Source organism: Pempheris klunzingeri, unplaced genomic scaffold (genome assembly GCF_042242105.1).
Source record: "Pempheris klunzingeri isolate RE-2024b unplaced genomic scaffold, fPemKlu1.hap1 Scaffold_52, whole genome shotgun sequence".
Taxonomy (NCBI): Eukaryota; Metazoa; Chordata; class Actinopteri; order Acropomatiformes; family Pempheridae; genus Pempheris; species Pempheris klunzingeri.
The window spans coordinates 72,154-97,856 of NW_027254956.1; the positions used below are offsets into that span (position 1 = coordinate 72,154).

Genomic DNA, 25,703 nt, shown 5'->3' on the forward strand with positions numbered 1-25,703 from the left:
TGAGGATTTCTACACAATATTCTCCGTCCATGGACTGAGGTCAAAAGCAGGGATGTCTTTGCACTGGGTGTAACCAGACCCCCGAGGCCGGTACTGGAAGGGCCTCTCTGGTACTTCAGTGATACCAGTGTTGTCACAGATGATGCGGGCAAGCGATGTTTCCCTCAGGGACTCCCTCTGGTCCTCAGTGAAGACTCCCTCGTTCTCCCACCAAAGTCTGAAATTGACAGTTTGTTAATGTCTAAAACTGCAGCTAACTCAGACATCTCCACGTCTTCAGCATGCATCAGACAATAATGTAATTTCAGGTCTGCTTACCGATCTCCCTGCCGGATCCTCTGGAACTGAGTTGCAATCAGGCAGGCGAACAGGGGTCCCACTCTTCCTCCGTCAACAAATGGCTCCGCCACTCCTCCCAGCCACACATCAATGTTTTCAGGTGTTCTGTAGAGATCCAGCAGGCTCTTGGCCAGGTTTTTATTTTTCAGCACTTTTTCCAGCTGTTTCCGGTTTCGTGGTTCTGACAGCTGTGATGGAAAAATACTGAAATGACAATTAGTTGTTGATGACCTTTGAAAGCACAAGTGTAACAACACTGAAACATGCCAAATGTATCTGCCCTGCAACTGATCCTAAGAAAAGGACATGGCGAAAACAGGAAAACACCTGGAGTTGAGTTTGAGGGCATTTGATCAGAAAACAGGAAACCACCTTGATTTTAGCGTTGGGGAGGATGACCAGAAATTAGGGAGTTACCTCGGCTATTGTCGCTCTTTGTGTCTGTGATTTATAATGCTATGTTTTACTTAGATTCTTACCTTATAAGGAAGAAAACCATTTGTGCTTATGATACGCCCAATTGCCTATAATATTCTGTCTGATATCTCTTTGTGCGAGTCAACTCCTTCACTCTCCTGTGGTGTGGATGACTTGACTCTCTTGCGCAAGATAATAAAGAGTTCAGTTTGTTTGACATTGTACCGAGCTTGATTTTATTTCAAATAGCGATTTTCCACTACAATTTGGTGTCAGAAGTGGGATCGCTTGGGATCTCGTCATGGAGCTGAAGGACCACGGGGGTTAGCAACCATGGATCACGACTGATTCCACCTCCAACCTCGACTAACCATCATTCAGAGATGGGAGGACTGTGGTCTGACGGAGCCTGACCCGATTCCACTGCGATCCAAAAGGAAACAATCGCTGAAAGCCGGTGAGATGTTGACATTCTGATTTCTGTGGATCCTTAAAATACACAAATTGTTTGAAAAAGAAATCTTGAAAATTACAGGAGGCAACGTGTGTTTGTGACATTATAGAGACACATGGTCTTTAGGTTTGAAGGAAACTAAGACTCCGCGCAGACTGGAAGGTCTTGGCAAATCGGTGAAGTTTCTGCCACTGAGTAACGTACCACTCGTGGGGGTTTTAATCTTGATTCAACCCAAAGGGAATCCAGAACTTACAGTGACGACTGTATTTTAAGAATGAAAGGGGCAGTATATTACTGGAGGTGCAAATTCCCAGAATATACTATTGGACATTTTCTGAGAGTAGGTAATACTCAAGATGAATACCAAATTCAGATTTCTGAGAGCGAGGCGCAGCTCAAGATGAAATAAATCATGGGGAAACCATAGTGGGAAGGAGTTGAACACTCCTGAAGGACCAATAGTTGATATAATGTCACAAAAACATGGACCTAAAGCAATCGAATATTTAAATGATTGGACAAACAATTTTGGTTTTCCTAAATGGGGTTATTTGAGTAGGAAAGTGTTAGAGAGGAAAAGTTAGAGAAGAAGGTAAAAAGGATAAGACAGAAGAAACAGGTTAAAATTATAGATTTAGAAAATGTTGAAAAGCACAAGACATTTTTGATTATGTGGGAAGATGAATGTGAAAGAGGGGAAATAAAAGTACTGCAAAAACAAATGACTGATTTGTCAGTAAGGAGCAAGAAAAGAAAACAATCAAATACTCCACACTCTCCCTCTTCTCCTCTGTATCCTAGTTTAAAGGCGCTGCGAGATCCTCTCCTCAACACATGCCCTCCCCGGAGACCACCACCACAAGCTACCGCTGGACCTGGGCAGAGACTGGAAGCCTCGGCACCACCACCACCACCAGAAGATGATCCACATAAATACACCTCTCTCCCATGGAGGACAAAAAAGAAGACCCAGACAGACGATATCCGCACTGCCTTTCCTCCAAAAATAGACATGTCAAAAATCAAAGCCACAAAACAACGACCTGAAGAAGACGTTCACGCATACCTCAAGCGTTTGATAGAAGTCTATCGTGAACACTGTGGTTTTACTGAGCCTGAAGGTGGTCACGCCGCCACCCAGACCATGGAAATTTGGGAAGCACACCTGAAGAACATCTTTATGAGTGGTGTGCTACCTGAAATCAGACAACGAATGGTGACATCCTGTGCGGACATGGACGAGGCCAGACTAGCAGAAGTGAGAAGACATGCCATTTGTGCACAAAAGGGGCTGCGTGACAGTAAAGACCGTGAAGAAAAGAAACGCTCAAAACGACAGGAGGAAGCTCAGCTCACCATGGTACAAGCTGTGACAACAATGATGCAAGCTGTGACAACAGTGATGCAACAGCAAGATAAGGACTATTTCAACCAACGGAGACGAAGTGAGCGACATGAACATTCTATGAACAAATTCAGAGGAGACCAGGGCAACCCCCAGGGCCCCTTGAATCAACAAAACCGCCCCTGCTACAATTGTGGCATGACTGATCACTGGATCAGAGACTGTCCTTATCCACGACGCTCGCGGGGACGAGGACATGGGCATGGAGGGCCGAGCAGACAGCATCCCAGGCCAACATCTGACTGAAACGAGAATGGTGGTCAACGGTGTGGCGCATGTGCAGGGGAGACGAGGCAGGTGCTGACAGAGCGAGGAAAAGGAAGTGAGACACACACACACACATGCACATCCACAAGCACATACAACCACCAGTCACTGATCACACACACACACACACACACACACACACACACATTCTGCTCCACAAGATCACACAAGTTTTGAACTGCCTGGCAATGAAGACACGCTTACAGCTATTGCTCACACACGCAAGGAAGACATGCTTACAGCTACAGCCAACACACACACACCACACAAACATACGCCTGAACAACAGTGTTTGTTGCAAGAAGTGATAGCACATTTAGAAAAAAAAAAAAAAAAAAAAAGAAATAAAATAAATTAAAAAAAAAAAAAATAAAAATTTGAGTCTGAACGAACACACGCATATGACAAATATACACAAGAGGTGTTCAAAAAGCTTCCCACAACACAACTAATGGTAGGGGGAAACACATTGACATTTTTGGTTGATTCTGGGACTACTTATTTGGTGATTCACAAACAACTCATGCCTAATGTAAAACTCAGCGGCCGAACTGTTAACTCAAAGGGCGCCTCAGGGGTGGTAACTAAAGAAACTTTTACAACTCCGTTGACATGTGTACATACTGACTTGACTGACTCTGACCCTTGCATGATTGTTAAGCATTCTTTTCTGCTGTCACCGGTGTGCCCTATAAATTTAATGGGCAGAGATCTCATGTGTGCAATTGGCTTAAACCTGTTGTCCACACCAGAAGGTGTACAAGTATAAAGACAAAGAGAAATAATGACCATGGTCCATTTCAGTCCAGCCACACCTTTGTATATGTATATCAGTGGAGAGTAAATTTAGTTTCAGCTGTCGACATGCTCCAATTGGCCACACCTCATTTGGATCCACTCTCAGATCACATGGACCCTGAGCACATGCATTGCACTGCGCATGTGTCCTGAGGCCCTGACACATTGTATGAAAAAGAGTTTTTTTTTTTTTTTTTTTTTTCAGGGAACTGTTTTTTTTTTTCAGTTTGTCTGTCCTCCACACAGCTAGCTTTATACAAAGTGGATGATGCACGCCCAGACGTACCAATGTCTAAATCACCAAATGAGCAATGGAGACATCTTGGCCCATTCATGCGTCACTGTGAGGCTGTCTCCGATTGGGAAGCGACCAAAAACCCACAAATCATGTTCTCTCCGTCGACTAACAATCCGTCGCACTCCATACCAGACAAAGGTCAAAGTGTTTCGGTCTGTCCATCTGGTTGAAGAGAGCCATGACACACGAGTATTCAAAACACTGTGGCTCTCCTCAAACATCTGGCTGCAACTGGATATAAGGCTAGCCTGTCAAAATTATAGATATAGTTAATTATAATTAGAGACATAGTAGGCTATGCTCCGTTGACTTTGTTCGAACCACATTCTGCGTCTCTGATTTTGACTTAACAACGTTCTTCTCATTTGTCTGAAGCACATTCCTGAAATACCACACCTGTCTCCTGGATATGCCTAATGTCACTCTTAAGCGTTGTAACACCCTTAACCCAACTACTCTTTTCCCTCTTCCAGGTGATGGTGAACCTCATGACTGTGTGTTCCAACTTCAGCATCAGTGCACTCTGCGCACAGACTTAAGACATTCCTTTGACTAACCCTGATCTGGTTTTCTATGTAGATGGCTCTGCTTCCAGGGACTCTACAACTGGCCTGGATCATGTTGGCTACTCTGTGGTTACTGAGTCTACTGTGGTCACTTCTGGACCTCTCCCCTCATGTTACTCAGCACAGGCAGCCGAACTTGTTGCCCTCACAGAGGCCTGTAAACTGGCTAAGGCTATGCAGTCACTTGCTACTCCTGATGAAAAATGTGTATGGTCCTCCTGTGGAGCTCGGTTTGAATCCACTGTTAGACTTAGACTTAGACTTAGACTTTCTTTATTTTATCCCCCATAGGGGGAAATTTTCTTGTTACAGCAGCAACAATATAAACAGGGAGAGTGAAAGAAACAAAGCAATAGAAAAGACAAAAAAAAAATAGCAAATATAAATATAAATATAAATATAAATATATGGATTGTGATGAAATGAAATAAATATTTACACCATGGGATATTTACACTGTAGACAGGAATGGAATGACATGGATGGTAGGCAGTATATTAACATCAGCCAGTGATGCTGGTGTTATAGAGTCTGATGGCTGATGGGAGAAATGACCTGCGGTAGCGTTCCTTCTTGCAGGGTGGGTGCCTCAGCCTGCTGCTGAAAGAGCTGCTGAGGGCCCCCACAGTCTCATGCAGGGGGTGAGAGGGGTTGTCCATGATGGACTTGAGTTTTGTTAGTGATAGGTTTGGATAGGACCTAATGATAACCCTTGTCTTCCAAAACACTTTTTCCCTCACTATGCCAAGTTGACACACGGGTCCGACCATGTGTCAAAAGGAGGGATGTTGACTATGATGGATGCAAATTGGTTCACAAAAGGCACAAAAACATTGCCATGCATGTGTGATTTGTGCAACACACAATGTTGGGCGAGCATTACCTATAACACAGCAAGCAGCTCATCCACCACCAACACGACCTTTCAAACATGCGATGATGGACTTTGTTAAACTAACACCCTCTGAAGGTAAAAAGCACTGTTTGGTAATGGTAGTCATGTGGTCAAAGTGGGTGGATGTTTTTCCCACAAAAAACCAAACTGCTTCAACAATGGGTCTCATCAAGACAAAACTGGCAAAATGTTGTGCAGAGACAGGGTTAAAATGGACACAGGCTCTCCCATTGTGCTGATGTACATGAGAATGAGGAAAAGAACGCAAAACAATCTCAGTCCTTATGAAATTTTGTTTGCAGCACCTCCTCACATTGGGACAGAAGCGCCAAAGACCCTGCATGAATATGAATGATATGCTATCCTATTGTGCTAACCTATCCTCTGCTCTGTCTGATGTAAGGAAACAGATGATAGCTGCCTTTCCAAAGGAAGCCACTAATTCTCTTCACAGTTTGCAACAACGTAGTGGTGAAGGACTTCAGGAGAAAGAATTGGGAAGCTTGCAGGTGGCAGGGACCGTTCCAAGTGTTACTCATCACCCAAATGGCCGTGAAGGTGGCTGCAGTAGAGGGAGCAAATCAAGGCGACAAGCATCCAACGTTGATCCATACCCACTAGAGTGTGAGCCTAGCGCCGCTTAGTGGCTACGCTGAAAACACTGTTAGAAGCATCAGAGAAAGATAGATGACATCACAACATACCAAGTGACGCCCTGACAACTTCGTGCCACCACAGAGGGAGATCTACACCCGAAGAAAATTTGCAACTAGATATTATAGTATCAAAACGTTGACATTGCATACTTAATCAGTTTGCAGAAAGTTTGTAATTGATCAAATTTGTGAGTTTGACTGTCAGTGTCTCTGGTGTTGACAAGGAGAAGTAACCTAACGGTGCCAACAATCTCCTGCTCGTGGAAACCTAGCGGTGATAACACAAGCGAGCCTTCACCATACGGGTCAGTTGCTCGGGTGAACTCCATACAAACTGACTGGCTGACATTCAAACAGCTTAGAACAAACTATTGTACAATGGAAAGACATCGTCCATGGCACCCTGGACTTTGTGGGGTAAGAGGTACATTATGTGTGTTTCTCTGGATTGCAATAGTGATAGTAATTCCAATACTGTTGACGTTTAACAAAAGTGATGACACTGACCTGACCAACTCAACTAGACTTACCCTAACCCACAACCGAACCAAAAGAGAAGCAACACCTCCAAATATGTTTAGAGGACAGTGGTTACAAGAAAACACATGGTTTCAATTGACTAATTTTACAGCACGATCCCTGACAAACGACACTTGTGTAATATGCATGGGTGCAGCACCTCCGCGACACTTCACTGGTATTCCTTCTGAAATCAACCCCTTTTAAGTGTTGGTCCAAGGTAGTTAATGTGAAATATGTAAACCACACCGACCTGTACACCTGTATGGGTATTTAGAATGATTCTCAATGGAGCCTCAGTTATGTACATTGTTTATTAGCAGCAGGCAACAGCCTGGCAGGGAGAGTGGAGCCATGGAAGTCCCAGTGTAAGGTTCCACGGCGACGCCTTAGTCTGCCGCCTGGAGAGGGATTAACACAGTTGGAGAACAGTGTAGTTGTATGTTACAATAATACAGGTACAGGTGCGAAGGTTGGTAAGTTCACAGGGAAGTGTAATGTGACTGTACAAATTCCAGAGATGGAATCTCTTAGAAACTGTGTTGATGTACTGTCAAATATCTCTCACTCTGAATGGTCGGCGTGTCTGCGTAATATATTGATTGCAATCTACCTTAACAAACAAGACCGAGCGGTACCAGATGTATTCTGGAAGTGTGGTGGTCGACGGCTCCGACAAACGTTACCGGCGAATTGGACGGGGCTATGTGCTCATGTGGTGTTGGTACAGGAAGTTCACCTGGCCGTAGGACCATTTGGACAGAATTCCAGACACCGCAGAAAGCGTGATATTAACCTACCTCCCGTGGACACTAGAGTATATATTGATGCTATTGGGCAACCAAGGGGAGTTCCGAATGAGTACAAAGCGCGAAACGAAATAGCAGGGGGTTTCACTCACTTCATTCCATATATTGGTACTGCTATTGAAGCTCAGAAAAACACAGAGTGGATAAATTACATCTATTATAACAACTATTATAATAGCAACGTTTCTTGAACCACACCACCGCTGCAATTCAGGGTGTAGCTGAACAACTGAGTGCAACTTCTCAGATGACATGGCAGAACAGATTAGCTCTAGATATGATACTGGCAGACCGAGGAGGTGTCTGTGTACTGATAGGTGACCAGTGTTGTACCGTTATTCCAAATAACACAGGCTCAGATGGAACAGTAACCAAGTCTTTGAACCAGCTGAAAGCTTTGCAAATTGAGCTGGCAGAAAATTCAGGTGTACCTGATCATCTTGGTTGGCTTAGAGACGCTTTCAGACAATGGAAACCATTGATCCTGTCAATAACGACTGGCATCCTTGTGTGCCTGCTGATTCTGGCATTAGTAGGGTGCTGTCTTATTCCATGCGGAAAGGCTTTCATAAGTTGTGTGGTCTCATCATCCGTCACCACCATGTTGTCTATGTATACACCCTTACCAACTGACCCTCCACTCACGACTGACCAACCTGACTTATTTCCCATACCTGACTATGACACATTGTCTGATGAAGACGATGGGACAATTCATGTGTAAGTATGACCTTCACCATGACAGATTTATACTTCATTGATAAGCTTGCTACATCCTCAGATCTTTTGGATCACAAAAAAAAGCTTTCTACAATATTATTTATGCACAGCATAACTTAATGATGAGATGTCTTAAATCACATAATGTGACTTGCCATGTCTGATGTTATATGCCTGTGAAAATACCGTTGGACCTGATAGCGTCAACGTTTGAGTGAATTTTACATTTATTCTATTTTTCGTAACTTTTTTTTTAAGGAGCATTTTTGACCTGTGTGATTTTGTAATCAAAAGGGGGGAAATGTGATGGAAAAATACTGAAATGACAATTAGTTGTTGATGACCTTTGAAAGCACAAGTGTAACAACACTGAAACATGCCAAATGTATCTGCCCTGCAACTGATCCTAAGAAAAGGACATGGCGAAAACAGGAAAACACCTGGAGTTGAGTTTGAGGGCATTTGATCAGAAAACAGGAAACCACCTTGATTTTAGCGTTGGGGAGGATGACCAGAAATTAGGGAGTTACCTCGGCTATTGTCGCTCTTTGTGTCTGTGATTTATAATGCTATGTTTTACTTAGATTCTTACCTTATAAGGAAGAAAACCATTTGTGCTTATGATACGCCCAATTGCCTATAATATTCTGTCTGATATCTCTTTGTGCGAGTCAACTCCTTCACTCTCCTGTGGTGTGGATGACTTGACTCTCTTGCGCAAGATAATAAAGAGTTCAGTTTGTTTGACATTGTACCGAGCTTGATTTTATTTCAAATAGCGATTTTCCACTACACAGCCCACAGAATTTGCGCCATTTGGTGTAGCCTAAAAAAGGGACAGTGTCAAATTAATTAAGACGATGTGTGATCATGCCTGCAAAGATGAAATTCTAGAGGTACAAAACAGAAAATTGAGTAATACCAGGAAGTCCATGGTCTCTGCCTCTCTGCATGTTGAGAGCAGCCAGATCCAGCGCCAAATCACCGGAGAATTTAAACAGCCTTTCCCTCAGCTCATCGGGCATCATCTGATCCTGCGTGTTCTGCTTGGCCTGGCGACCCACCAACCCCCTCAGGATTGGGTCCAAACCACCTGAGAAACACAAGAGACCATTTAATTTTCATCAATTGTATTAATTCTCTGTTTAGGGAAGGACTAACAAGGGAAAGATCCTGGCCATACCTTCAAAGGTGATCCTCCATGGTGTGAAGAAGGCTTTGTGCAGCAGTGGGCTGGGGTAATCACTGTGCTCCTGGTACTGCTCATTAAGACGAAACATGAAAGGCTGAATCATCAGATGGGCAAATCGGTAGGCAGCTGTGGCGAACACATTGGAGATGCTGGGGTCCACGTCTTCATCATAACCGGGGTAGGTGGACAGATCCCTGGACATGACGTCTGGACCGACGATGTGGAGTAAGTAGTCTCTGAAAGTGAGAACCTGGAAGACAAAGACAGAAACTGACTTAAATGAACCATGTGAGGACAAAAACCAAGACTCCTGCAGGTCAGTTCCTCTCTAACCTGGAAGTATCCTCCCATGATCTTGCGTGCCTCCTGGTAGAGTCTCTCTCCGTCCCAGTGAGGATTGAGTTCGGCCAGAGCACGCGCCAGACGGTTGTGTTCACGCATCAACAGTGTGTGCACAGAGGTCAGACCAATGTTCTCATTGGAGCGCTCGTCACCTTAACAGCCAAATAAAATAAGTGGTAAAAATGCTGTCAACCACCGGCAAAGCTTGGAATGAATCAAACACTTTTCAAGGATTGTATGTCAGGGTTTTTGCTGCCACTCACCAGCCACAAAGCAGGGCACCTCCTCAACGTTATTGTCATTGGTGATGCGAGCTCGGGTGGCACACATGTTGGTTTCCATGTTGGAAAAGGGCAGGAGCTCTCGGCCATTGTCAGTGTACTGTGTGTTGACCCTCAACAGGCCCTCATCTGTAGTAAGGTTGCGTAGGAAGCGAGCTTTGCTGTTGTCTGCACCGTACACCTGGCCGACATCAATGAAAGCTGTGAGGGAGTTAATCTGCTCCCGGACAGTCTGTTGACCAAAGAAGAGCCCTGAGCCGCCGGAGCCACAAGCTGCTGCTGAGCGGAAGAAGGGGATGCACTCTTCTGAGTTCCTGCCAAAGCGGGGGTCTTGCTCAGGAATCTGTTTAGATGACAGGACAGGAGTTAGCGTTCAGTTTTGTTTAGCATGCAGACTTCTGTTGTGTAGTTTGATGACACTGACCTCAATGGGGAAGCAGGGCTCTGTGCGTTCACAGCTCCTTTCACAGTCAATACCGCTATTGAATGAGCGGATGACAGGAGAGTGAGGAGTGAAGGTCAGATCGTGGTCAGTCCACTGGCCGAAGATTGTCACCAAGTGAGTGTAGAGTGGATCGCTCTCCACATCAGCGTTTGCTGTGCTCAGAATACGGTTGGACACGGCCCTCACCTGAGGCCAGGAAGCACACAATGAGCATCTTGGTGAAAGTGGTACAAGTGAGAAAGCATCACTGCAGATGTGATTAAATGTTCAATGTTTGTTACTGTTCACTATATTGTCCACAGCTAATTTGCTTTCTTTATTCTCATGCTTTCTACAGTATATTGTATACTTTACTTAAAACAGACATATTAATATATTACCAAAGGTAGGAATTGTCTGTTGACTTTCCGCTTAGGGTCCCATCCTTTAGGCAGGGAGATTTTATCTTGGTATTCAGCAGGGAGCCAGCGGGCGAAAGGAGTGTTGGAGGATCCCCTGCGGGTATTTCCTCTGGGCAAAACAACATTTCATCTTTATTAGAAATTACATCCTGTATTTATCATTCTCTTTGCCTTGTACTTGGGTGTACCATGAACAGACAAAAGGAACGTCACTGCCCCAAATATCTGCTCCCATTTCTAAGATGCTTAACTGAGACATGAAGGGAAGAATGATTCAATTTGGCCCCTCCAGCAAAACATTTAAAATCAGCTGTGATGTCACTTGTTTTCGTCTTGGTTGTCCCATTAAGCTGAAAGTTGCTACTTAGCAGTTGCCCCACCTGTTGTTGCAGACGCTGCTTACAGTGCGAAACCTGTTCAAATTGGCAGTTGTCTTGCAAGAAGGGACACGATGTCGGGATGAGCAGCCTGTCAGATCAGCAATCACCTGCAGATCCTCGTCAGTGATCAAATCTAATTAAAAATAAAGCAAAGAATAGACATTTTAGCTATGACTTAAAGCCACCTGTATGGAAAGTTTAGAGAGTCTGTGGTGAATACACACCTGTGGCATTGATGGAGCGTTTTTCACGTCTTTGCAAAGACCTCTTGATGAGTTTGACAGCATTATCCATATAGTCAGCAGCACGCACGGCATCACGGGTTGATCCAACGGGCTGCTTCAACAACCGCAGGACGTCTGAGGGTTTCGCTGCATCCCTCTTCACACGCTCAACACTCCTGTGTGGTGTGGAGAGGTCAGATTTGTAAGCATTTAGACGTTACTGCTTCTGATGGCATATAACCTGCAGTTTAAACGTATTCTATACATTCACGTTGTGCCGTTTGTTTTTCTATCACTGCAGAACGTTCGACAGGTTTGTGCACTCACACTCTTCTGGAGTACTCATAGGCGGAGTCGACTGTGGCCTTGGCTGCTTTCACAGCACTTTCAATGGCACTTCTGCTCAAACGGGATTCTGATGGGAAAAAAAACATTTTTAGTCAGTCATTAACACAATTCAGTCACCTTTTCACACTGGCCTCTTTGTTCACTCATTCTTTCTTGATATGAATACTTTTTAAAATAAATCACTGAAGTTGGATTTTGTCTGCAGGTGACTTTCAGGCGTACAATATCAATTCAGTAATTACAGAGAAACACGATTTGTAATATACAGTAAGTATAAACTCATATCTTTTCTAATTGTGATCTGTATTTAGTATTCATCTAAATGACTAAATAAACTGTGGCAGCAGGCTGTTTCATAAACATTTATGATGACTGCTTTCAAGTTCATTTAGTGTGATAGAGGTCGTACCCACCAGCATCAACGTGCAAACACAGGTAAAGACACGCAGCTATCAGGCATAAAAACCACTTCATCTCTGAAAAAGACAAACATAACCCTGTTATATACACACTAACCACATAACCAAAACTGATAATACACTCGTTTTTTTTTAATAAATACATACAAGCGTATATGGTAGCCTGAATGAGAATTACACCTGCTGATGTCAAGAAATCCTATATGAGTTAAAAACTTGACCACAATACCTGTGGTGTCCTGCAAGTCCCAGTTTGGTCCTCGAGTTGGAGTCAGGCGAAGGTGTCTTTTACAACAATTTCTTGTCTATATATACTGTCTTCGCTAACAGGAGACACCCTTTGGTCACACCTGGGGTGTCTTTATTTCAGCAAGTTTCAAAAGAAATGCATAGCATGTATAACCTGCTCTGCCTAGCACTTCAAATCACCTGCACACTGGTTCTTTAAGTTGAAACTGTTTCCTGTAAGACAAGAAAACACACATGTAGCCCCATTCAAAATCCTGTCAACACTCTAAATGTGACCTTTTACAGACATACAGTTGAGCAGTTATGTCATAACCCTAATATACACTGTTGCCCATAACGTTGGAATAAAATGTTTTTTTACCTCTTCTCATGAAATGATTGTGACAATGTGATTTATTCTTGATAAATAAAGTGTATATCTTCTCAAACTCTTCCAAACATGTCACAGTGAAACTTAAACCACAATTAACCTTGTTAAGCCTGTGTATTCAGGCTTTAACAAAATTGTATTGAACAATTATTCCAACTTTATGGGCAATAGTGTATAATAATAATAATAACATCCCAAACTTTTCTTTTTTTTTACCAGAACTGCATCATCATCACCATCATCATCATCATCATCATCATCATCATCATCATCCAAAAAAGAAGATTCTTTCATTTTGTTATTGGAACAAAACCGACTCACATCCATTTTATGAAGTTTCAGCAAAAGAACACAATATATTAATTAGTCAATCATCAATATTTAATTAGCAGATTTTGTCTCATGTGACACAAACAGAAAATTGCTTTTTGTAAAATCAGATCTTGGTCTGTTGGTTTTTGCACACATTTGGCAAAAACTGACATTTCATTGACGTTTTTGTTGTCATTTTCTTGTTGTCATTTTAATGTTGTATCTCTTCTTTTATGAGTATTTAGCACTTTACCCCCAACATTGCGTGCATAAGTCTCCCATTGTTTAACTGTTTTTAATCTATTTCCTCATTCATCAAATACCTTTGACCTGAATATTTTATTCAAATGAAGCTTGATGAAGTCAGCCCAACCCAAAATAGCATTAAAGCCCAAACAATTTTCAGCTTTAGCTTTTCTTCAGGCATGTAGTCAATCTGGTTTTGTACCTTAACTGCATGGAAAGCTGTTAAGAAAAGAAGATCTATGTGCATGTTAATTAAACATAAAAACATACAACATTAAGAAAAAGAGCACACAACCGTAAGAATAATGCGTCTATGTAAAAAATATTGTGTGCAGCACATGAACACTGTGTGTTACGTGGAGCTGTTAAAGCTTCTCTATACAACATTCAAAACGTTAATATATCATTTAACAACTATTTCCTATATAAAGATGCATTTGAGCTCAAGTTTTATTTGAAGGCTGCATATGTTTTATATGAGAATAGAATTTAACAGTTGGTTATTCGTTAGACTGAGTGATTGTACATAGCAAACGGTTTGTTTATTTTGGTCTGAGATGCTAATGAGTGCAACCATATCGGTTCTGAATACATCGTAGAGAGAACTTTTGCTTTGGCCTGAAATGCTGAGGAATTGAATAGAGACCCTTTAAAAAAGAGTAAAACATACTATGTCATCATTACATTGTCAGTGGATCCTCTGTATTTGTCTGATGACCCACACATTGTCCTCATTTACTTTCTTAGGGATACAATCCAACAATGATTGTGATTGTGTCGGGCGCAGTTTTTGCTGAATACAATGTATGAGAAGCCATTAATACACTGATCCTTCTCAAAACTTGCATCAATAGATTTTATTTATATTTATTTATTCATAAATTCATTTTACAGACTACAATCTGGTCAGAATCTGCTTTTTAGTCTACAAACTGATGATCCGTGAAGCAAAAAACCCAAAAGATTTCTCAATGATGACACGGATTGTTGTTTATTAACTATTAATTGTTTGACAATTTGAAAAATACACTTATTTGCCTTGTTAATAGTTAGGTGAAGAATGACAGCGAGACACTGGTATGAATTTGACTCTATAACTTTTTATTGCTTTTCTTCAGGTTCTTTTTTAAAAGATGCAGTGCAACATCCTGTGATGTACAATGACCTCTAGTGGCTAAAAACTAATGGAATACACAACACTTAGCTTAGCATAAAAATTGGAAACAAGGGGAAACAGCTGGCTTCTCTCTGTCCAAAGGTAACACGATCCACCTACCAGCACGTCCAAGGCTTCCTGTTCCCACCTGCGTTCAGTCTTTAGGCTAAGCTAAGCTAAGCTAACCTATGGTGACCTGGTTTCAAGCTGGGTGTCCCTGGGCCTGAAAAAACCTCTGTAGAACACCAAAATGTTTAAATTTTCAATGTTTCCAGTTTTCAATATTCACTACCAAATTGTCCCACTTTTCGACATAATTACAATAATAATTATTGTATTATACTTGTTTTCAACACTTCATATAGACATTTATCAAGTTCTGTTCCACTCATTAACATAAATAATCCACCACCAGTATGAATTCAACACTGATTGTCTGTATGTGTGTCAACTAATCAATGTGTCGGTGACAAGGCTATTGCTAGACTATGATGCTTGCTGCTCTTTCTGACCAATAACCCTGTCGGTTTGCTAATGGTTAGCTGTCATGCAGAATTGAAAGTCAATGTTTGCTAAAGAGCTCCATGACACAGCTAACTACTTCTGTAGTAAAGTATTTGGCCACAAAAATGCTGCGCTTTTCAGTCTTAGAGTCTTATTATTTTATTTATGTTATTCGATCCGTCTCTTTTCTAATGTTACAAAGAATACTATCTGTAACTTGAACCATGTTGACTATTTGTCAGACATCAGTTCCTGAACATAGCAGACAAAAGAACATCAAAACAAGTAGTCAGATTGGTATGTTGATACTATTGTCTGTCTTCCAGGTATTTGCGGTTAGTGTAGTGTCGTGTGTGTGTGTGTGTGTGTGTGTGTGCTCAGTGCCTGTAAAAACGATACTAATACAGCTTTCATACAGACCTGTACATTATTAAATAAGAGAAAGAAATCATTCGTAACTTTCTCAAAAAAAAATTTATTGTTAAAAAATTTTCACGTGTCACTGCAACGGTATAGTCAGTAAACATGAAAAAAAGTGTACAGAAAAAATGTTCCTTGCCTCACTTACGAGAAACATGGGAGTGTCATGTGGTTGCATGCTGCTTCATTTACTCCGACACATAATTGGAGCTGTTTTCAGGAAATGTCAACTGAATGACCCAACCTGTACAACATCTCTGTGGGCTGGAAAATGCTGTTTGGGCAGAGGCTGGCCGTACGGCAGTAGTATGTGGGTATTCAGCAGGTGCTGATTAAAAGACAGATGCACGACAAAAAGGAATCTATTACGTTATGACGACTACAAGACCATTCTACAACAGGCTAGTTAAAAAAGTGTAATTATCATATCAATTTCCATCGTAGAGTAATTCTGCAATCGTATTGTGAAAATCCCCTCAATGCTGCAAAAGGTCATGTAATACAGCATGTAATTACAGCACATTGCAGTAAACTGGTTGTTAATTTCATAAAAAATTACAAGCCGATGTAAATGAGAATTTAGAATCATTCACGATATAATTTTACATTTTATGGAGGACAATTTAAACACATTTTGCACAAATACATGTTTTTTCTTATACTCTAATGATGTACTAAACTAGTCGTTCCCAAACTGAGGTCAGAACTGTAATGGCTAACAGGAAGAAAAAAAAAGAAGAAAATACATAAAAGTAATTTTTCTATGAATTTGATTGATTCTCTGATTTTTGTGAGTTTCAAGATAATTTTCACCTCTTCTGGGCGCTATAACTGACTAATGGGGAGGAAAATGATATAGGGATATGATTAAGATGTCAGATTAAGGTAAGATAAAATAAACCTTTATTCGTCCCACATTGGGGAAATTTGCAAATTTGCAGCAGCAAAGAACAAGAACAACAGTGCAAAGATAAGTTAAACAACAGGTGCCTATATAAGTAGATATAGGTAAGTAGTAGTATAATATAAAATAGACTAAAAAAGCTGTGCAGTATATACAAATATAACAAAGAAATTGAACTGTAGTAGAATGGATGAAGTGATGAAAGCTCTTTAATTTTGTATTCCTAGATAGACTCTTCTCAGCAGTAAGCAGGGGTCATTAGTCATATTGAATGGGATGAAAAAGAGCACAATCCATTATAGCCTGGTTTGTTTATTGATCCTGCATCAAGAAATATTGTATTTAACTTTAAAATTACAGTGGTAAAAATATACTACCAAAACCAAATCCAGCAGCTCTTCACATTTATTGTTGTACTGTATTGTTGTATATTGTTATATGTCCCGGCTAAAGACTTTGAGCAATGCTCTTTTATACAATGCATTTCAAACAACATTTTAATACCTCAGTGACATGAAGCCTTAGTCAAAAGGTTGGTATGTTTCGGCCAGTGTTGACAAAATAATGCACTTTCACTTTGCATTGGGTAATCCTGTCTCACCTGGTGTACTTTTATTTTATTTTATTTTTAAGTCTTTTTGTTGTTTCTTTGTATTTATCTGCCTTTATTTCCTCTTCCTCCATTGTGCTGCTGCTACAGGCACATCATTTCATAAATTATCTTGTCATCGCATTGACTGCACGAGGAAGTGGAGAATAGCCAGGGTGCCTGTGGTCAGACAGCTGACTGCTCCTTGCAGTAAATGAATTACAATGGTATGCAAGATGATTGTTGATGATTGGCATTCAGAGGTAATGAAACATTGAAGGCTATGATTGATAATAGATGAGAAATGTTTTTTACTGCGGTTTAGACCTCGCGTATGTTCTCCCTCGTGGTGTGACTACACAGCACAGCACATGCTGCATGAAGCAAAAGGAATGTTACTTTTAAGTCTTTGCTGACGGTGACTGAGCAGAGGTACAAGCTTTTTTCACATCATGTGTTTGTGCTCTGGAAAGACGGAAATATTGAAATATATTGGCAGGGGAAAATGTATGTCCTTCCAGTAAATACCACAGACCCATGGACTACCACCAGCACATTTCTATAGGTATCTCAATATTAGGCTCACATACGACGCTATGAACATATGACCAAACTTAACATACTGGACAGGACTCTGTGTCATGTACCCGGCACTAAGGGGTCGGTCTCCTTCCTCTGTGATACTTTACAGGCTGTGTAGTTTTTTCCAACGGGAAAATGAAAACAGATCAGGATCAACAAGAACTCAATGTTGTAATCTCTGAAGAAGCTTGGTAGGCAGTTCTTGATTATATTCACCACAATTATATAAATGCCAAGCAAACTTTAACACAATTCTAAGTAGTTCACATACTCCATAATTTAAAGTCAAGGCTTCATGCCATGTACCCCAGCACCTCTCCTCTGTGTAACAAGGTGGAGGAACACTGGTCCTGCCAAAAGAGAAATTCCATTTGAACTCTTGTATGTGACTATATATCCAGCGCCTATAAACGATCACACCAGATCCTGTTCTTTCTATGTTTGGATCACTGATATTTAACCCTTTCATGTATAGAGGTCACTACAGTGTGCAGCTATTCAAAAGCTGTTTTCTTGTATATGCATGAGTTTTGATGGCATAGTTGCACATCAGCGACTGCAGTGGATGCTATTGCATCATCTCATGCACTGCTACCCAGTGAGAAGCCATTGCAAAAAAAAAAAGAGTGAAACCAAGATGGTCGACAGACAGCCAGAAACACCAAGTTGCTCATTTTGTTCTGTTCAAACCTTCTACAAAAAGAAACCATGCAGGTAAGAAAAATATGGGGACACCAAGTAACATCTAAGGAGTCAAGTATTGATTTTATATTGGGAGGAAATTATGATTAATCACATGTCCACTAAATTTTACATCATGCATCAATAGCTATATTTCAACTACTGGACATGTAAATATATCTTTATAAAATTTGGATTGAAAAAAAAAAAGTTCAAATCTTGTTTTTCATGCCTAAAGATGAATAAAAACACTTAGTAAAAAAATCCTGACTGAGGTTATCATAATTCATGCATGAAAGGGTTAAGCTGGTGTCTTTGTTTACCTTTACTTATTCATTTTCTCATTTGGTAGCTAGAGGTGGAAATTAATGAAGCATAATGAGAGGAGCCATCCCACAGCACCTGTCCAGAGAATGGATGTGTCTTCATGAATAACATAAGGACAGATTTTTATGCTACTTCTGTATGTTGCATGCTTTAGACTGCTTTGTCCTTTCTTATTGACGCAGCTTATATGTGATGCCATAAAACAAATAGAAGAAGAAAGAACATAATGATTTGCTCGTCTTCAGGTACCTCCAGGGTGTTTCAATATTATAAAATGTCTAATTTGTCACGCCTGAGAAGGGAAGGAGATGTAGCAAATGTATTAGGAGTGTATGAGAGAGTATGAAATGCAGAAACATTGTGGAAATTCCTTTACCTCCGTGTCACGTTTAAGCACTAAGCGATGATTGAATGAGCAGTAAGTTCCAACACTCAGTCATCACTGTGGATGCCTTGACTCTGTTAATCTTATAAACTTATGAGTTATGTGAATACGCCCAGTGAAGTTGGGTGTTGGCTTCAACTAACACATACAGACATTATTGTGATAAACATTTCTTTATTCATATTTTCATGAGAATAGGTAGTGCTCTGCTTTCAGAGTGGCTGATGAGATGCATGGATCTGAAATGCTCTTTAACTAGAATCAGCTAATTTGGTGGTTATAATGGAAGACATAAGAGATTCATGGACAGTGATGCATTGAGCATTGTCTTATCACATGAACTCAAATCCTTCAGTAATGCAAGCATTAATTGTTCTTTTGTACTCTTTATTAAAAGTATTACTCTGAACTCTTGGAATAGCCGTCATGGTGGCCATTTTATTTGCACAAAGGTAAAATAGGCATGAGAACAACTGAATGTGTGTGAATATGTTTAATTCATCTGAGAATAACTCAACAGGGTGAAACTGTTGATTATTAAAGAAAGGACATTTTGCAAGCACTTGATTTAGCCAAGAAATGAGCTGGAAATTTGAAGGTGCATCATTTAGAAGCATCTTTCATAATGGAAATTATGATGCAGGTAAAACCCTTGTTGGTCTGAATGAGTGTTAGAAAAACAAACTTTTTTGCTTCTTGTTTATTTTATGCTACAGCTGCAACAACACAATAGAATTTTTGCGAACATGAAAGTTACATAATCATGCTTGAAGGATTTGTGTGTGTGTGTGTGTGTGTGTGTGTGTGTGTGTGTCTATAGTCACCACTAGGCCAAGACAAGTTCAGCAGGTTTGTACACTAATGGAAAGCTGACATTTAGAGCTGTTCAACAGTAATTCAATGACAGAGACACCCTTAAACATATTGCAGTGCAGCGACATGTAAACTATGGGCTAACGTCACTGTGCTGGTTGTAGCCACAACCGTACAGTTGCAGGTTTGAGGACCGACATCTTACCACATTTTCATTTGCAGTCACTTTATATAAATTACATAAAACACAGCTAATTTGTTTAGTTCAGAACTTCTTTATTTCTATTTTTGACAATGCAATGATTCTGGATGAAGTGCATGGGTTACATTTGTTTGTAATGTTTCCTGTTGGTTTACTTAAGTTATCTTATCTGACATTTTGTTTTTGAGTTACCTGGCTGCGATAAAAGATGGGTTTGAGGGTGGAGCCTGGTTTTATCATACATTGCAGACCTCATATCTCATTTTATCATGTGTGTTAGTTGAGTTAATGTGTTATTTTGTCAGCTTCATCTTTTAGTAGAGTTGTGTTCCGATTATCCCTTTTAGGAGACCTGTAATTCTGTTAATTGGTTTTGAATCTTTTTTGGGGGGGGGAATAAACCCAGCGGGCTTCTTGGTCTACAGTATTCACAGAGAACTGAGTAGACCATAATTTGAACAAGACTACTGTGTTTGACTGCATAATATCTCACAAATAACTGCATATGTATGTTTTCTGTTTTCACGACACTGTAACATTTACTCGCTTTAAGTCCAACACGGTGAAAGCAGGGCTGGGCACACTAACGTCCAATGCAAGCATTGAATAATAAAGTCAAGTTGTCGGTCACTTGGCCTTCCTCTGGTTAAATGTTTGACTAAACGAAATCTCAAGGATTATAATGACATCAAGTGCAGGACACTTGTGCCTTTTTGTGCAAGTGCACATGGGAAATGCAGTCCACCATAGCAGGCCCAAACACATCACAAAAACTGAAGACAAATCAATACAGAAAGCAAGAATACAAAGCTAGTAGAGGCGTATCAGATAATCCATTCATAGATGCAATGCTCTGTTCTTAGAGATTATGCAGGAAGCATCAAAGCTATGCACCATTTATTACTGATCAGGTAGCTGGGAGTCCATATCACTGAGAGTCTGACACGGTCCACATCCAAAGACATCTTTACGAATCTCTCTGGAGGACCTAAAGGCTTTTTTTCACTCTTTGCACTAGAAAGCATCACAACAAGGGGAACCACCAACAGTTTTGAGAAATGCTTTGTTTAAAAAGTCTTTTAAGTTTTATCGTATAGTTGTTGTTTTTATTCAGCTTTGATTTGTATGCCACATTACATTTCAGACCTCATATTGCTGGTGTATGTTACAAATAAATCCTTTTCCCAAGCCCAAGAACTGTATATTTCCTCTGCTCTGCTGCCATCTGTTGGTGCCTTCAGGAGCTGTCACTCTCAACACTACTAGTGGACTTTATTTCAATTTAAAAGAACTGCAAATTCATTCAGACATATTCCTCTCTGATAAGACCATATACCACATACAGTCTGTGCTTCCAACATTCAAACTCTATGTGCAGCAAGCAGTCAAGCATCCAAGTAAGGCTAAATAATAATTGATATAACCACGCACAGAGTTCAAGTAATAAATCCAGTGTCACATGTGTTTTCTCTCTGTTATTGAAATGTTGATTTTTTTGCAGTTAAAGTAAACAGATGGTATCATCTGTCCACAGGCTGAAGGTCAGTTTATCCCGTTAGTATCCTGCACTTCACTAACAGTGTATTGAAAGCGTGACCAGGAAGTAACCAGTGATATTTTTAGGGAAGCCTTTAATAGTTGATACGCGCCTGCGCATAACATCTGCTCCTCTGATTGGCTGATCCCGGTGCGGCCAAACAACCTCACATATGTTATTATAGACCAAATCATCTGCGCTGCATATCGTTTTCTGCGCCTTCACATAATGACAGCGTCTGGTTTGATCCTGGTGATCCTCGCTGTGTCCCTGTGGCCCGGTAAGATGAAGGTTTACCGACAACCGTTTTAATGCCTGCATCATTGTCACCTGACTGGTCGCCATTAAATCTGTTGTTATTGATCCGGTTGTTGTCGTGGAATGCATAACAACTTACAATCGTAGCTAACATTATATTCTGACAGAAATATTCAAGATATTTACACGCTTTCTCTATGTCCCTCTTTTTCTCTATCCCTCCATCACTGTCTGCGTCCTCTCTCCTCCTCTCTGGGGATTTTAAGGAGACACCAGGTTCATCATAGACCCAATGTCATTCACCAAGCAGAAAGCTCTGGTAAGCCTGACTTTTATTTCCTAATGTTATCACTGTTTGTCAAATGTTTCAGCGCACTAATATGTGAACTACAGTCATTTCAAAATAATGCATTCACATAAATCCACACACTGAACCTTATTTTTAAAAATTGCAAAGTCACTTTTTCTTTTTGCAGGTGTTGAAAACAGCACAAGTCATTTCATGTATTTATTAAAGATGTGTTTGCCACCGTGGTCGATCCACATTTCATTACATCAGTTTATAAAAAGTGCACAAAAACAGACAACTAATTGTGTTGGCATGGACGTCTCGAGGCCTAAATGATCTTCTCACTGTGGCTTCTCCTTGTCAGACACTGGATTTCTGTTCAGAATGCAGCCAGATCGTCCAGCTGTCTGAAAACATGATTTCCAGCAGAGATTCAAAGGTGAGGACGTGACTCCTCGCTCACTGCAGTTTCGCTTTCATTTCCCTTAACTGACCACTGTGTGCATGGGCCAGGGTTTTGTGGCATTGGTTGAAAGTGAAACTGCCTACCACAGCTGTGATTCCTGCAATGTTTTGTTAAGTTAAACCTAAAAATGGATGTTTATAATGAGATGGAAGGAAAAGAGGAGAGAGAAATTTCAATATTGAAATGTCAGGGTGTAAAAATATGACTTTCATCTCATACATTTAAGATTGTCAAGCTGTTTTGCTTAGTACTTTGCAGATAAATAGTTAAATTGGTGTCCATTTGTGTAGAAAAACAGTTAACAGTCAAGTATCTTTGCCACACCAGACAATACACTAACTACTGTGTTCCTACAGGAGATTGTATATGAAACCTTGCATGCTCTGTGCCAACGCCTCCCAGGAGAGCAGGCATCAGAGTGTGATTCACAGGTTAAGACTTATTTGCCAAAAGTCCTGCAGAAAACGCCTGGTCAGCTGGTGAGTTTAGCCTCTATTCAGGCTGTGAAAACAGAATAAATACTTTAACTTTCTATGTTGACCTTTAATGCAAAGTAACATGTTTATGTAGAAACCGGGGGAGACCTGTAAGGTTTTTGGACTTTGTGCTGCTCACATGGAGGAGGAACTGCTGAAACTACCCCACCACGCCACTGATAAAGACACATCCAGCTCTGCACTCAGCACAGCCACCGGCACCAGAGTGAGCAAGAGACAGCAGAAGTGAATGTTAAAACGGATGTTGAAATTCAGCTTTTTATGCTTCTTGCTATAAACAGTCCTCAATCTGCTCTTCTCCCTAGGAGCAGTTCGGCCCAGTTTGCAGCCTGTGTTTGTTAGTTATCAGGAAACTGGAGACCCTGCTGCCCAAAAATATGACTGAGGTGACTCTTTTTCACATCAGCAGCTTATCGCTTAGCGTACATCATATCGCACATAAGCCACCAAATTCTCTCTCTTGCCCTGCAGGATGCTTTAATGAAGCTCATGGACGAGGTCTGCGATCTCATACCGCACAGTTATATGGATGAATGCAATGACTTCGTCGACAAATACGGCACACAGATAGTCGAATTCCTCTTATCGTCTGCTGCTCCTCACACAATATGCTCTCTCTTGCACCTCTGTTGGTTCGAGGAGCAGCATGTTCCAGGTCAGTCACATGTTTGTATTGAATACATTTGGCTGTTGTTTATTGGTTTGACCCGAACCTCACACTTGCACCAACACTTTTAACACTGCTGATTACCCAGACGTGCTCCTCCCCTCGGACTGCGAGTCGTGCCGCACGCTGGCCGTGCTGAGCAGACTTCACCTGGGTCCCAACTCCACTGAACCTCAGACTTCCTCTTTCCTCCAGTCTGTGTGTGTCCATCACCCCAATGCCATCCCCAAGGTCTGACCCTCAGCTTCTATTAACACTGCAGTACTGCAGAACTCCTGACTGACAAAATCCTTCACACATCACTATAACCTTAAAAGCACGGTTTGAACCGACCAACACGTTAATGTAGTTATGCCTCTCCTTGCATACCCTTTCTTTATATGCCTCTATACATTTGAATGTATTGACTCTCCTTGTTTATTGCTTAAAGTTTACAGTTAAGTGATTTAAGCAATTAAAAAAAAGTCACACTAAGAAAAGATGCATGATAAAAAAAACTGTCACGCTCTTTTCAGTGTGAGGCCTTCACCAACATCTATGGCTTCCGACTGCAGAAGGTTTTGGGAAACCAGATGGACGCTCCACATGCTTGTGAAGTAAGAATGAACACATGCACACGTACAATGGCCCGTCTCACTGCAGGGGCAAAGAGGAATTTATATCCAGTCTTCACACAGTATTACAGATCCACACAAGGATTTGTGTGCAGTAAATGGTATTTATCTACAGGGGACACCTTCACGGGGGTTTACATTAGCACATTGACTGACATGAAGTTTACCATCACTTGCAGAAAACCAAAAAATGTAGAAACATTAGTTGATTTTCTAATAATATTCAACAGGGCGACTCTGGGCCATGCAGCACCACTCATGAACACAGTGTAGCCACTCATGAACACGTCTCACACTGGGGACCTTTTGTCTCATCTGTCTTGCAGAGAGCGGATCTATGCGGTGCCTCGAGGAAGGTGGAGCCGCTGGGAAAGAATCGTTGTTCTTGGGGACCAAGCTACTGGTGCAAAGACATTCAAACTGCTCAGAAGTGTGGTGTAAGTTGATGTCAGTATTATTGCACATGTAGCTGGTAAAAGTGATATAAAGGTCACTTTTCACAGCCATCAGAGAGAGTTTGATAAACTCTCACCTTCCTTAACAGCTGTTCTTCCTCTTACATTGTGTCCAGCTTCTCTTTTGTAGAATTGTAAGCTGTTGATTCAAGATTGTTCTCAATGTTTAGTTCCATGATAATTGAGTAAATATTTATAGTAATCAAGCAAGACAACTGTCAGGGTCTGTATGGAGAGTCAATATGGTCTCTCTGCAGAGAACTTGGCGGGCATGAGGATTTAATGATTTTGCCAGTCAGAACTGATATTAGACATCACAATTTTGTCTTTGAAAATGTTTAGAATTTAAGTAATTGGCTGAAGACACACTGAAAACCTATTTCTCCCTTAAAAGGACTACACACCATTTAAGCACATAAGTATCTCCCCTACAATTTAGATTTGTTTCAAAACCCATTTCTCTGTTTTTGTCTGCAGAACCAGGCCTACTGTGAGAAATACATGTGGAAGGAGTAAACCAAGCTGCCTGCAGCTCAGAGAACATCTGCAAGAAGAGCTCTCTTTTTACAAATGTATAATTCCACTGATCAACTCGTAAAGTTTTCTAAATTAGTGCACTGATCACTGGCTTTTTTTTATTATTATTTCAAATTCTATTGCAGTCAATCGGCAATAAATATTCATCATGAAATATTACGGATTCAGTATGAGACATCAGTCTCTGCAGGAGTTAACAGGTTTGTGAACAGTTATCCAGTGTGTTGCTGTATGTATATGGAAATGTAAAAACATTGTCCATTATTACTTGGGATGACCGCTCAGTATACATTAAAGACTGATTGGACAACTGACTTCCCAACAAAGCTGCATCTTTTGTATCGTTATTGCTGTTTTATGACCCCTGGAGCAAACCACATACTCACAACAAACTTCTAAAACTACATTGAAATTTAACATACAGACAGAAATATGTCATAATAACCACATAATAAAAAGATAAAA

General features: G+C 40.9%; 2 protein-coding genes across 2 annotated transcripts; one reads left to right on the forward strand and one right to left on the reverse strand.

Moving 5' to 3' along the window:
- Positions 1-9: 9 nt before the first annotated feature.
- Positions 10-12,233, reverse strand: LOC139224762 (eosinophil peroxidase-like). The gene is made up of 13 exons (XM_070856076.1): positions 12,173-12,233; positions 11,739-11,826; positions 11,412-11,587; positions 11,188-11,320; positions 10,787-10,916; positions 10,386-10,592; positions 9,944-10,304; positions 9,672-9,832; positions 9,330-9,588; positions 9,069-9,239; positions 8,937-8,972; positions 319-520; positions 10-217 (listed from the first exon to the last, which is right to left on the reverse strand). The coding sequence occupies exons 1-13, from the start codon at positions 12,231-12,233 to the stop codon at positions 10-12; spliced, it is 2,193 nt and encodes a 730-aa protein (XP_070712177.1).
- A 9,450-nt stretch (positions 12,234-21,683) lies between these two features.
- LOC139224777 (prosaposin-like) lies at positions 21,684-25,673 on the forward strand. The gene is made up of 11 exons (XM_070856093.1): positions 21,684-21,735; positions 21,980-22,032; positions 22,367-22,441; positions 22,825-22,947; positions 23,039-23,170; positions 23,271-23,351; positions 23,437-23,620; positions 23,721-23,863; positions 24,148-24,228; positions 24,573-24,683; positions 25,179-25,673. Exons 1-11 carry the CDS (start codon positions 21,684-21,686, stop codon positions 25,215-25,217), a joined length of 1,074 nt encoding a protein of 357 aa, XP_070712194.1. The 3' UTR covers positions 25,218-25,673.
- Positions 25,674-25,703: the final 30 nt, after the last annotated feature.

Bases quoted from the DNA above. Each gene is read 5' to 3' on its own strand.
- LOC139224762 (XM_070856076.1), bottom strand. From the start codon at position 12,233: ATGAAGTGGTTTTTATGCCTGATAGCTGCGTGTCTTTACCTGTGTTTG. The intron at 10,305-10,385 runs GTCAGTGTCATC...TCATCTAAACAG, and splicing joins AGCCCTGCTTCCCCATTGAG to ATTCCTGAGCAAGACCCCCG. The intron at 521-8,936 runs GTGGAAAATCGC...CACAGCTGTCAG, and splicing joins CAAATTCTGTGGGCTGTGTA to AACCACGAAACCGGAAACAG.
- LOC139224777 (XM_070856093.1), top strand. From the start codon at position 21,684: ATGACAGCGTCTGGTTTGATCCTGGTGATCCTCGCTGTGTCCCTGTGG. The intron at 22,033-22,366 runs GTAAGCCTGACT...TCTCCTTGTCAG, and splicing joins TCACCAAGCAGAAAGCTCTG to ACACTGGATTTCTGTTCAGA. The intron at 23,621-23,720 runs GTCAGTCACATG...CTGATTACCCAG, and splicing joins CGAGGAGCAGCATGTTCCAG to ACGTGCTCCTCCCCTCGGAC.